The sequence below is a fragment of the Haemorhous mexicanus genome, chromosome 9, assembly GCF_027477595.1.
Source record: "Haemorhous mexicanus isolate bHaeMex1 chromosome 9, bHaeMex1.pri, whole genome shotgun sequence".
Taxonomy (NCBI): Eukaryota; Metazoa; Chordata; class Aves; order Passeriformes; family Fringillidae; genus Haemorhous; species Haemorhous mexicanus.
Window position 1 is genome coordinate 30607384 of NC_082349.1, and position 12728 is coordinate 30620111.

The following is a 12728-nucleotide window of genomic DNA, read 5'->3' on the forward strand; positions in this document are numbered from 1 at the left end:
CATTCCCTCGCCTGCTGCTGTAGCTCAACTGAGATCAGGAGTAGCTACTCAGGTCAGGAGTATTTCTGGACCTCTTAACTGAACAGACCTCACCAAAACATGATTTCTCTCTCTGCAGACAAGAGTCGGACTAGGAAAAAACCATTTTAATATAGAATATGAGAATCCTTCAGACAGGATGGAAAACAACCCTTTTACAGCATCCCTCTTCCATTTTCAGTCAAATATTTAACCAAGGATTTTACTAAGAACTGCTGCTTCAGTAACATGCATTTGGTTGCTTTCAGCCTGAAGATGCTCTTTTACATCATTTGCCTTCATGAAAGCAACTGCCTTCCCTCCTCAGGTGGGATACCTGGAATTTCTGTATGGATTTATGCAGTTTTAGTGCCAAATTCAGAACTTGATTTTCAAGGTACAGCTCTCCACACTGTCTTCCCCTACCCATCCCAGGCCTGATAAGCTCTGCAGTCTCAGTGAATGAAAGCAACCAGAACACACACCAGCCTGAGAAAGACTAAAACAGTTTCCAAGTTTGGAGAAGATTTGTGCTTTTCCTTCTTTTTGCAAGAAGGATGTCACATGAAGTAGTCAAAAGGAAAATTCTGACCACAGTAATTATTCCTCTCCTGGTCAGAGCTACTGCATTCTCCTTCTTCCAACAAATTCAATGCCTCTTCAGGAACTTTGGGAATGGTGGAGAACACCACGGTGTGAGAAAAAACAGGCTATTTTTAGGCTAATCTCTGCTACATTCTGTGCAGTGAAGTCAAATTTGCCTTAAAAATTTGATTATTGAAATGATTCAAAATGAGAAAATTTGCACATAAATCTAACCAACCTCACTGCACATTACTGGGACTAATACAGCTCCAGGAATTGTTCAGCTTCTTCCCTAATGGAAGAGCTAAAGCCAAGGCATTTCATAGCTGAATCTGTATCATGAGCAGTGCATCAGGGACCATGAACTGAAAGCAACCAAGTGTAGCTCCTTACTGAGAATTAGAATATAACAGCTCTGAACCCTCTTATTTGACCAGATGTAAAAATGAAGGTAAAACACGTCTACATCACCCCTGGAGGTCTGAAGATAAGAAAATCCTATCATTAACCTGACGCTTCTGAATATGTAACTCCCCAGGCATTAAAAAACCAGCTGAGTTCTGGCCACAGCTCTGCCAAAATCTCTGTGGGGTACCAGACAAATCATTTCAAATCATTTCCACTCAAATTCTGAGTGGAACTTCTTCCACAACTGTTTCTGCATTTTAGTCTTAGCCTTCTGACATGAAATGCAACAGAAATCAGAATGTACAGTAGCACTGCTCTGCCCATCTCTTGTTTTTCAAGGACACATGATATAATCTGACTTGGCAGAGAGGGAGGCAAATCACAGCTAAGAGCCTTCACAGTGATGCTTTCCCATATGTGGATTCCATAGCTAGTACAGAAGAAGCTGTCCTCTTCTGGGAAGCAAAAGATGGTGCTGAAAGAGGGAGGCCAGAACTCCCATCAGCTGTGAACTTTACTGCCACAAGTGAAAGGCTTCCTCTACTTAAATGCTATTCCCTGCACAAAGGGGCGGACAAAGCTCTGCAACAAACAAGCAGCATTTCAGAAAAAGAAAGAAACAACAGTGACATCCTTGAGACCAGCCTTTCATGCACTTAGGTTCCATGTTCTCTCCCCCCAGGGGCTCTGAGCAGCAGACTGACCTGTGGCACACTGGCACTCATAGCCATTGGGGTGGTCAATGCACTTGGCTCCGTTGAGACACGGCGTGCTGGAACAGTCGTCTATGTCAATCTGGCACACGGCCCCACTGAACCCTGAAAGGCACAGGAACACATGGAAACCAGGAGCCACTGGAAGGAGTTCACCTAGGCAGCTGCACTGCCAGGAGTTACCTCTCAAATCCTCAAGCACAGCCAATCTACCTTCAGTGGCACCATGGAGCACACACACCACGCCCAGCCCACCCTCCAAAGGTTCTGTCCTCTAGGTCAGCCTGAAAACTGAGATGGACAAGGCATAGAGAAATAAAGCAGATGGAAATCAAGTGGTGTCCACCACTGGACAGTATGCCTGCTTGTACAGCTGAGAGCCCACGAATAAAAATCTTTAAGGCAATCAAAGCAAGCGGCTAAAAATAAAATAACAGTGCACACATCACTAGAGCCTTCAGACCAGAATTACTACAGCAGTATGGAACGTGCTACAAAATAGCACTGAAACTTTTAAAACAGCTCTTGAAATAGTTAAAGTATTGATAGGTGTTATCAGGTGATGCAGATCCTTGGGCAGTTTGAGGATAAAAACCCACGAGGAATTCTTCTTGGAGGAAGGAACCAAAGCAAGAGCCTGAACACCATTAGTCAGTAAGAAGGGCTGCAGAGCAGGCTTTTGCCATGTAAATTCTGAACTCAAAATTTTTTGTAACCCATGAAGAAAAGAAGAGATATTCACTCTACAGCTAACATTGATCCTTCAGCTCAGCTCTTTTTCTTTTCCAGCGGAGCCCAATTCATCTCTCTCCTCATGCAAGCACCATAAACCATACTGATGCAAAAGCAGCTTCTGCCTAAAAACCTCAGAAAAAAGACAAAGATGTGCAGAGGGTCTGATCTTTAAAATATGCTGAGAATCTCACTACAGCTTCCTCAACAACAGAAGCTCTTGTTGACAGCTGCCCTTTTAGATGAGATGTCCAACTGTGCTTGTCAATGCTCACCCAGTTACAGCACAATATTATTGCAGCCAACATGAAACTATTCTGACTTAATAGTGATTGCAACTCGCTCACACAGGTACTGCCCTAAGAACAACAGAAACCCACAAGAAACATTTCACCCACAACCTCTCTGCAGCTCTTGGGAGGGCCAAGCAGGAAAAGCTTCCAGAGATCAGAACTCACCAGGAGGGCAGACACAGAGGAAGCGGTTGACTTTATCAAGACACACTCCATTGTTCACACAGGGATTACTCAGGCATTCATCAATATCTTCTTCACAGTGAACTCCTTTAAAACCTGTTAAAAAATTAAAATAAATAACAAGAGGTGACTGAAGGCTGTAGAAAGTGCTCTTGAGAGTGTAACTTTCTTTTACACCAGCGCTGGAAGTCTGAGCAGAGTATCATTGCAAATTTGCATCCAGGACAGAAACTATGAGGTAAGAATATACACCAGAGGCTAAAAAGGGATGTTGACTGGGTAGGTTTCACTGTTGCTGAAGATGTTCACCTAACCAGCAACAGCAGAAGTCAATGCTGAATTCACATCTAATGTTTCTTCCACTTGAGAAGGGGTCATGTTAATTACTTGGTAAAAGGTATATAAACAAACACAACAGATAGTTTTAGCTCAAGGGCTTGTAGCTAATGGCACAGTACAAGAAAAACATTAAGAAGGGGGAAATACTTGGGACTAGCCTTTCCTGTTCCACCTTTCAAAACATATTATATATCAATAAATACCATATTAATAAAAACTCCTTGTAATTGTCATGGTATTATCTGATCTCCTGCAGGAGTCACAATTCCTTATTGATATTTATGATTTTAATACTTTATAAGTCTGTGCAACTGGCAACTTGCATCCTTTTCTTTTTCAGCCCTTTCTATCAGAGTGCAAAATAGAAGACTAACACTGGTCATTGGTTACATTGGCCATGCAAATTTTACAGGCACAGTTTCAATCAAGTAGATTTTTTTACAAGGACTTCCTCGGTTCAATGGGAGCTCGCATTATTTGGGGTATTTTAAGCACAGAAAAACCCCAAACACCATTATGTGAAATTGCCACATGCATACCTCAAAACAGAGTCACTCTTTAAAAGGTTGCACCTGCTTTGCTTTCCCAAAGAGATGACTCTGCACATGCACTTTACCAGGTACAGTAACAAATACTTTCACACATCCTCAGCTCAGCAGGCTGACTTCCTTGCTGATGCAGAGGCTGGTTTCTTTCTCAGCCCTGTAATTGCTTTCTCCCTCCCACACACAAATGCCAGCTCCTCCTGGCTGGTGCCACCACAGCAGGCTCTCTCTCTCCATTCAGCCTCAGCCCTTTGCAGGTTTGTGTTCCACCTGAGCAGAGCTGGCAGCCCTCCCTGAGCTCTGCCTCCTGGTCTCTTCCATCTTTGTCAGAACCTCCCCTCACCTGGCATACAGAGACAGGTGAATCCTCCAATTTTATCCAGGCAGGTGGCATCGTTCTGGCACGGGTTTGAGTGGCACTCATTGATGTCCATCTCACAGCGAGGCCCTGTGTAGCCCTTCAGGCACTCGCAGTGGAAGGAGCCCTCGGTGTTGACGCATTTCCCGGCGTGCTCACACGGATTGCTGTTTGCTGCAAGAGAAGCAAAGACACAAGTGTGTGTGTGTCAAAATTATTGCTCTCTCTCCTACTGCTCTTCCACAACTTCCTGAAGGGAGGCTGTAGACAGGTGGGGGTTGGTCTCTTTCACCAGGCAGCACTGGCAGAGCCAGAGGACACAGTCTCCAGCTACGGCAGGGAAGGGATAGGTGGATATTGGGAAAAAATTCTTCACTGAAAGAATAATAAAGTATTGGAATGCTCTTCCCAGGGAGGTGATAGAATCACCATCTCTGGATGTGTTTAATAAAAGACTGGACATGGCACTGGATGCTACAGCCTGGTTGAGGTGTTAGGGCATGGGTTGGACTTGATGATCTTAGAGGTCTCTTCCAGCCTCATTATTCTGTGATTCTGTGAAAACCTCTCCCCAGAGCAGGAAAGCCACAGCATTCTTTATTAGTTGTGGTCTTTTCATGGGCATTCCTTCCTGGCAAATAATTTGGGGAAAGATTGTTCATCCTTCTGGGGAAAGGCCACTGAAGAAAACAGTGGCAGTTTCTTGCCTGTTAGGGGCAAAAAGAAGGATTGCTGTCACCATCAGGGACCAGAGGTGTAACTCTGCTCCGCATTACTAATGACAGTTCTTAAGAGAAAAGTATCAGCTAGCAGGGATTAGAGAACTAATAATGTTTTCAAGGCTTTCTTTCCAGATCACATTTTACATTTACTTCATTCCTGAGGCCGACAAGATGCCGCCACAGCCACAAAACAGCCAAACTTGTCCTTGTGTTTTCAAAAAGGAACAGCACTCTTGTCCAAGGCAGGCTGAGGAACGAAATTCAAAGAAGTGCTTCTTTCCAAGCCTTCCATGTGCTGGTTAGGCATTACCTTCACGCATCACTCTCTAGAAGCATGAACGAGCACTCACAAAACTGTGAGTAAGTCTGTAAGAGTCCAGTTAATCCCCAAAACAACACAACAGCATGCTATCAGAGAACTACAGCTTTAAAAGCCCACGTGGTCACCAGTCTTGGAAGGCACTCAAAAGACCCAGCCATATTCTGGCTGTCAAACAGCCTTGATATATTTCTACCCAGGCTGTAGCTGCAACAGCTCCCACACGAACTGCAGTGCTCTCGTTGCACCCTGCAGCTCTAAGGGACAGCTTAATTAGCACATCTGTGTGCAGGCACTCCCCAGACAGTGCTAAAGCCCTCTTGCACAAGGAAGAATGGGTAAGCATCCCCCTGCTTTTCATATTCCATGGACAACTACTCCAGCTCGACCCTTTGCCCCAGGTCTCACACAAGGTTTAAAATGCACCTAAAGACACTGAAATGGAAAGGGACAAAAGGAGTCCCAAGTATGTGGAGAAGCTATGACAAAATGTGTGTTCTTGCACTCACAGAGAGCAAACAGGAACTCACCCATTGCACATTCATCCACATCCTCAGTGCAGTCTGCTCCCTTATGGCCCTGGGGACAGGTGCAGATGTAGTTTCCATTCACAGGGTTGGTGTCACAGAGAGCACCTTTCTGGCACGGGTTGCTAACACAGGCATCATCCAAGTGGCACAGAAGACCTAAAGAAGCATCCAAGAGTTTATTAAAATAGAGGGATGAAGCAGTCAGACTGTATTTTACACAAATTCTGTGTCCTGCTATTTCAGATAGAGACTCCCACAGTGAGAAACTTGGGCCTGTAACAGGCTTGGGCCCATGAACTACCATAAAGAATTCATCACACACTTACAGAACATCATATTTAAATACAAATTCTGTTACTTTAGAGGTGTGTCCAGCACTTCTGAAGCAGGAAAATGACTGACAATTATCAAAATCTCATTCTTGGATCAGTTAACTAACTCTTCTTTCAAACCAGCATGATTTTTTTTTTTCTGACATCTGAAAAGGTGCACATGAAGCTCACTTTAATTTAGATATGCAGATCACTTTTATTTCCATGTAGTTAGGAGATACACTTTCACCTAACTTAAACCAGAAATGTTGCCACTACACCAGTGAGGATGCCCAGATCCTAACAAAATCACATAAAAAATATCTAAATTTGCTTTCTGGATTCATATAATTATTATAAAGGGCATAGAACAAGTCACACTCATGTGCATCTTCTCAAGCAAATACAGATTCTGCTAAGGGCTAGAAAAAGATCTTTCCTTGCAACCTAAACTGTACTAAGTTAGTCTTCTAGCCTGGCACAAATACTTCTTTGTCCCGGGCTAGAGGGGTTTAACAGCCCCTTGCTCACGGACGGTGCTTTTCCTCCTGGTGGCGAAACACTCCACTCTAAACAAGTGCATAAACCGCAGGGAGCACCTTCCGTGGAAGTGCCAGACTTGTGCAAGCCGTGTGCCCTCACCTGCCTTCCCCTCGGGACAGATGCAGGAGAAGGAGGCCACCCTGTCGATGCAGGTGGAGCCGTTGGCACAGGAGGCAGTGAAGCAGTCGTCGATGTTCTTGCTGCAGTCGTCCCCGCTCCAGCCGTTGACGCAGACGCAGGCGTAGCCCCCGTTGTGGTTGGTACAGGTGCCCCCGTTCTGGCAGGCATTGGGCTGGAGCTGGCACTCATCCACGTCCTCGGTGCAAAACTGGCCTGGGGGGTTGGGGAAGATGAAACAGGAAAGCCTTATGAGTATGATTGCCTGGCAAAAGATTTTGAGAATATGGAAACTATAAGTGAGATTGAAATGAAAGCAGCTCTGAGATCCCTTGGTTACAGAACAACTGGAAAACAATGGTGTGGCTGGCTGAAGGTAATTCCCTTTTGATGAAACAATACCCTCTGCTTGCAGGCAGCTCCAAGGGTCAGAGCAGACCCTGCTGGCTTGGCAGAAGGGGCCTAAAGAGGAGTTTTTAGGGTTTAAAATGTAGCACAGTGTGGTAATGTAATGATTCTTACAGGCTGTATGTAAATGCTATAGGATTTGTATGCTGTACTAGATTGGTTAGTGAGAATCAGAATGTTCAGCACATAAGAAGATTTCTGGTATTGTAACGGGAACTTCTCTCTCTTTTACTCTTCCTCACTCTCTCATCCTCTTTACCACGCTCTTCTCTCTCCCTCTTTGGGGCCTGCTCTGAGCTGTGGCTGGCAGCTCCCAGCAGGACCCTGCCCCCAGGCCCTCTGCACTAACCCACAAGTTCCAAGAGCTGCCTTCAGAGATCTCTGCTCTCTGTCCCCACCGCCCCAGCCCTGTCACTCCCACCCTGGGGCACAGAAAGGAGCAGCTTTAAAGGCACCCCAGGTGCTTGGACTCAAGGGGGTTCTCGCACAGACAACGTGACCAAAGGGAACGCTCCAGTGCCCCAGCTGCTGCTCCTCAACTCCAGCCTGCTCCAGTGCCAGAACTTCCACAGCACTGTCATCAAACCAGGAAAAGACAACCAGCATCCCTAAACAACTCCAAAGCAGGAGCTGGGCTGCCAATGACTTTAAAAGAATGACTTTAGAATAATTACTTAAAAAGGTGCAGCGCAAGGGCCAGCAGGCAGCCTGCAGCACACTGGAGATACATCTGCAAGGAGGTGAGAAGCAAAAAGAAGGAAGGGCTGCCTGCAGGGCAGCCAGAAGGACTAAGAGAAAAGATGGCATGACAAGAAAATCTTGGCCAAAGGAGTATCAACAGGTCAGCAGCAAGGTCACACTTGTCAGGAGAACTTAATTCTTTCCTGTATAATTATTCAATGATGATTACTCAGTGAGAAAGAACAGAATTAAACTTAAAACTCTTAAAACTCTTCCATCTGAAATATTAATTTGCCTTGCCCCAGGTATTGTACAGACAACCACAAATACTTGGGGCTTTCTTGGTTGTTGAGAAATTTTTTTCTTTTTTTTTTTCAGTAACAAAATAAGTAATCGAAAAATGTTCTTACGACCGGAGAAATTAGAGAGAAGAAAACAGATGTACACTCTCAGGGAGATTTAAGGAAAAGGACCAAAGGACCAGTTAGAATGAAATAATTTTCAGAGGATGCTGAACTTTAGAGTCACATCTATGGAAAGCTCTGCAATTCACATTTAGTGAAGTATTTTTTTGCTGAAATCCATCTTGCTTTGACATCAAAATCTGGAGAACCTACCACTTGCAATAATATTTTGCTTCAGCAGTTATTCATCTTCCCCATTAAAGTTGCACAGTTTACTTTTAAGCCAAAATTGTTTAGCTGAAGTTTCAAGTAATTTTGGGTTTCCTGAACAGATAAAACCTCCTGAGCACCAGCTCATTTCTTCCCAGGCTGGCATATGGGTACACATGTGCAACCACAGAGTTCTGGTCACAGTCCACAATCTTCTTCTTGATAAACTATTCCTCTCCTTTCAGGTACATTAAAAGCTCTCTAAGCACTGAAAGCTTGATTTATTTTTTTTTTTTTAACACTTCTTGGTAACTTGCTTTTGCCACCCCTCCTAAAACACTGATAGGATGCACATAGCATCAGAAGATGGCCCTTTATCAGAGAGAGAGATTTGTTTTGTCTGATGTGACCTGACAAAACGTGACACCATCTCCTCTCTCACTGGCTTCCAGCAGCTTTCTGTTATTTGGGTCAAGGCTCTTCGGTAAATGTGCTTCCACCACAAGATTTCTCTTCCCCAGCTACTCTATCTGCTGCACATTTACATTTGCATGGAATTCCCCTTGTATTCCAAGAATAAGAAATTCAAGAGCAGGCCACAGGTCTTCTCTGCCAATGCACCTGGGCTCCAGTTTATTCAGGCTTGCCAAATTAAAAATACTTATCAGATGTTGATAAGTCACATTGGTTATTAATGGCACAGAAATAATGATGCAAGAGCACAGACACACCCTCCTCCAATACACCAAACTGAAACATTTATCCTGAGCAGGAATCTAAAAACATCCAAACTTAACCATCTCCATCTACTATCCTCATGATTCCTTTTGTTTTCAAAGTACTTAAATAAATCCTAGCCTTTGATCCTGTGAGACTTGGATTTTTTTTTTTTCCCCACTTACGGGCAAAGAAATGAAATTATTATTAAAAGAGTAAGTTGAATAAGTTGCACAACTGTGTTCTATGCATATGTTCCATTTTTTGGTAGGACTACTTCACAACAATAATTTTATCACTTGGAAAACCATAACAAAATTGTGACAGCAATGATAATTACAGTAGAGTTTTCAGAATTAATCTTCAATTTCTGGTTTGCTTAGTGAAAGGGTTGGGGAGAACTCGATCCCTTGCTATTGTTATCTGTAAACCACCTCTGTGCATTATGAACTAACAAACCATGCATTTGTCACACTAGAAGTGGTTTGTTCAGGAGCTTGCAGTGCTGCCTTATCAGTGGCCACCCTGGCAAGAGTCAGAGAGCTGGGGCTAGCTCTGAGCAGCCACACGCATCTCACAGCTCAACACAACCCACTCCCTTCAGGAAAAAATAATCAAGAACTTGTTTGCTTACTATAAAAGTGATTTTCCTTCTGTTCTCGGAGGGGGCCCAGCCCAGATCAAAGGATCCCTCTCTGAGGAACCTCGCAGTGCTCACATCCTTTTGGCTCAGCCAGCCCGAGCTGCTGCCACCAAAGCACAGAGAGGTTTCCAGCCCCAGCACTCCACAGTGTGGTGCCTCAAAAAAGTCACTTGCCTTCTGACTGGCTGAACACAACTCCACAAACAAGATGCAACACCACTCCACATACAAAAATGCAACACCACTCCACCTACAAAAATGCAACACAACTCCACCTACAAAAATGCAACACAACTCCACCTACAAAAATGCAACACCACTCCACCTACAAAAATGCAACACCACTCCACCTACAAAAATGCAACACAACTCCACCTACAAAAATGCAACACAACTCCACCTACAAAAATGCAACACCACTCCACCTACAAAAATGCAACACCACTCCACACACAAAAATGCAACACAACTCCACACACAAAAATGCAACACCACTCCACACATAAAAATGCAACACCACTCCACACACAAAAATGCAACACCACTCCACTTACAAAAATGCAACACAACTCCACCTACAAAAATGCAACACCACTCCACCTACAAAAATGCAACACCACTCCACCTACAAAAATGCAACACCACTCCACCTACAAAAATGCAACACCACTCCACCTACAAAAATGCAACACCACTCCACCTACAAAAATGCAACACCACTCCACCTACAAAAATGCAACACCACTCCACCTACAAAAATGCAACACCACTCCACCTACAAAAATGCAGCACCACTCCACCTACAAAAATGCAACACCACTCCACCTACAAAAATGCAACACCACTCCACTTACAAAAATGCAACACCACTCCACCTACAAAAATGCAACACAACTCCACACACAAAAATGCAACACAACTCCACACACAAAAATGCAACACAACTCCACACACAAAAATGCAACACAACTCCACACACAAAAATGCAACACCACTCCACCTACAAAAATGCAACACAACTCCACATACAAAAATGCAACACCACTCCACACACAAAAATGCAACACAACTCCACATACAAAATGCAACACAACTCCACCCACAAAAATGCAACGCCACTCCACACACAAAAATGCAACGCCACTCCACCTACAAAAATGCAACACAACTCCACCTACAAAAATGCAGCACCACTCCACCTACAAAAATGCAACACCACTCCACCTACAAAAATGCAACACCACTCCACCTACAAAAATGCAACACCACTCCACATACAAAAATGCAACACAACTCCACATACAAAAATGCAACACCACTCCACATACAAAAATGCAACACCACTCCACATACAAGATGCAGCATTCTCTGGGCTTTTGGCGAGGGTGATTGAGCATGGGAGTACATGCTTTTAATTTGTATCTTTTTTGCTGTTGGGGGATGTTTTTATTGTTGTTTGTGATTTTTTTTAAGCAAAGACAGGCTAACTAATTGCCCATACAAACTCTCAGGGCTTGGTTCTGACTTCCTTTTTAGTGTCACTGGTAATACCAACACTTAGGCCTTTTTTCAGTATTTTTTTTACAAGTACTCACTCTCCACTTCTAGAAAGCACCAAGTGACATCACTGATGTCCTTGCAATAACCCTATGTTCTTGGCTATTCCATTTTTCTGCAGCCCTAAACTAAAACAAACTTTTAAAGGGTCAATCAATGCCTCCACAAGAGAAGAATACAGAGCTTAAACTTCTTCAAGCACTTGAACTTATTTGGAAGACACATACCACATTTGAGCTCCTTGAATCTGGTCCTCACTCGGCTTCTCCAATTTCTAATGCCCCTTTTGCAATACAATTGTATTTGTGTTTAATGATGAATATGAATCAGAGCTGCACCTTAATGCAATTTGTTTTAAAAACAAAGGAAATCCAATTCAATCTATGAAGAGGCATAAATGAAAAATTAACTATTGCATTTTACTATTGAGTACTTCAATGAAAAGACCTTGTTCCTAATTGAGGGCTTCTCTCTGGGAGGTTTGTTAGATTTAAAACCAAATGAGATGAGTTCTCATTTCTGAAACAATTTACTTATGGGATGCTGCTTTGACTTAACTGTTACAAAAAAAAATCTATTCATTTGTAGCCATGTAGTTGGCAAGCTTGTTTTCTGCTTGTTATCAGTTTTAGGAAGAATCAAATCTTTCATTCACAGAACAGAAATTCAACTTCCAAGGGCAAAGTCCATTATGGATTGTACAAGCTGCACAGTGTAACACACATGTCCATAACCCAAGTCACCCCTGAAAGCTACAACTACTCAATGTTAATTCATCTAGCTGCACATTTGTGTAGGTATTTATTTCCTTGTGCTCTCACTAGTTTCAATTACATTTCTAAAAGACATGCAGTAAACACAGGCTGAACTAGTGAAGTGTGAATATACCTACAATCTTTTGATGGAAACGTGGAAACATACACACAAAAGACAAGAAGAAAGGAGACACAACTTACTCCAAGAAGGTAATGAAAACCTAGCCTGACCTTGATATTTGCAGAGCCTGGGAAATGAGTAAAATGCCGACTCAGGTTCTCAGTGACCTTGTACAAAGTAAACAGCTAGTCCATGTGGTATTTCAGAATTGAAAACTAGAAGTAGAAAAAGGGAACAGCATTCAACTTTAGCACTTTTTGCCCACTATGAAACTAAGTTACTTCCTGCATATTTCCCCTCCCTCAGAAAAGCCAGAGGGAGTAAGTCAGACATGTTTGCTGCTTTGATTGCTCCCACTTTCAGAGCCTCAGGAACTGCAAGGAACTCCAGGAGCTTCTCTTTTGGCAGACTCAGGTTCAAGGCCTCCCTCAAATAGTTGTACCAGATCTCATTGATGAGAAACAGCCAGCCCTTCTCCTTCTTAATGCTGGAAAGAAAACAGAGCCTGATTTATAA

At 43.3% G+C, this 12728-nt stretch overlaps 1 protein-coding gene across 1 annotated transcript in view; it reads right to left on the minus strand.

Moving 5' to 3' along the window:
• Positions 1-12728, minus strand: part of NOTCH2 (notch receptor 2) — a 97008-nt gene that overhangs the window by 39618 nt on the left and 44662 nt on the right. The window contains exons 6-10 of the mRNA XM_059854796.1: positions 6699-6932; positions 5746-5901; positions 4160-4348; positions 2915-3028; positions 1716-1829 (exon numbers count right to left, since the gene is read on the minus strand). Coding sequence (XP_059710779.1) covers positions 1716-1829; positions 2915-3028; positions 4160-4348; positions 5746-5901; positions 6699-6932 — 807 coding nt within the window. The remainder of the gene's footprint in view (positions 1-1715; positions 1830-2914; positions 3029-4159; positions 4349-5745; positions 5902-6698; positions 6933-12728) is intronic.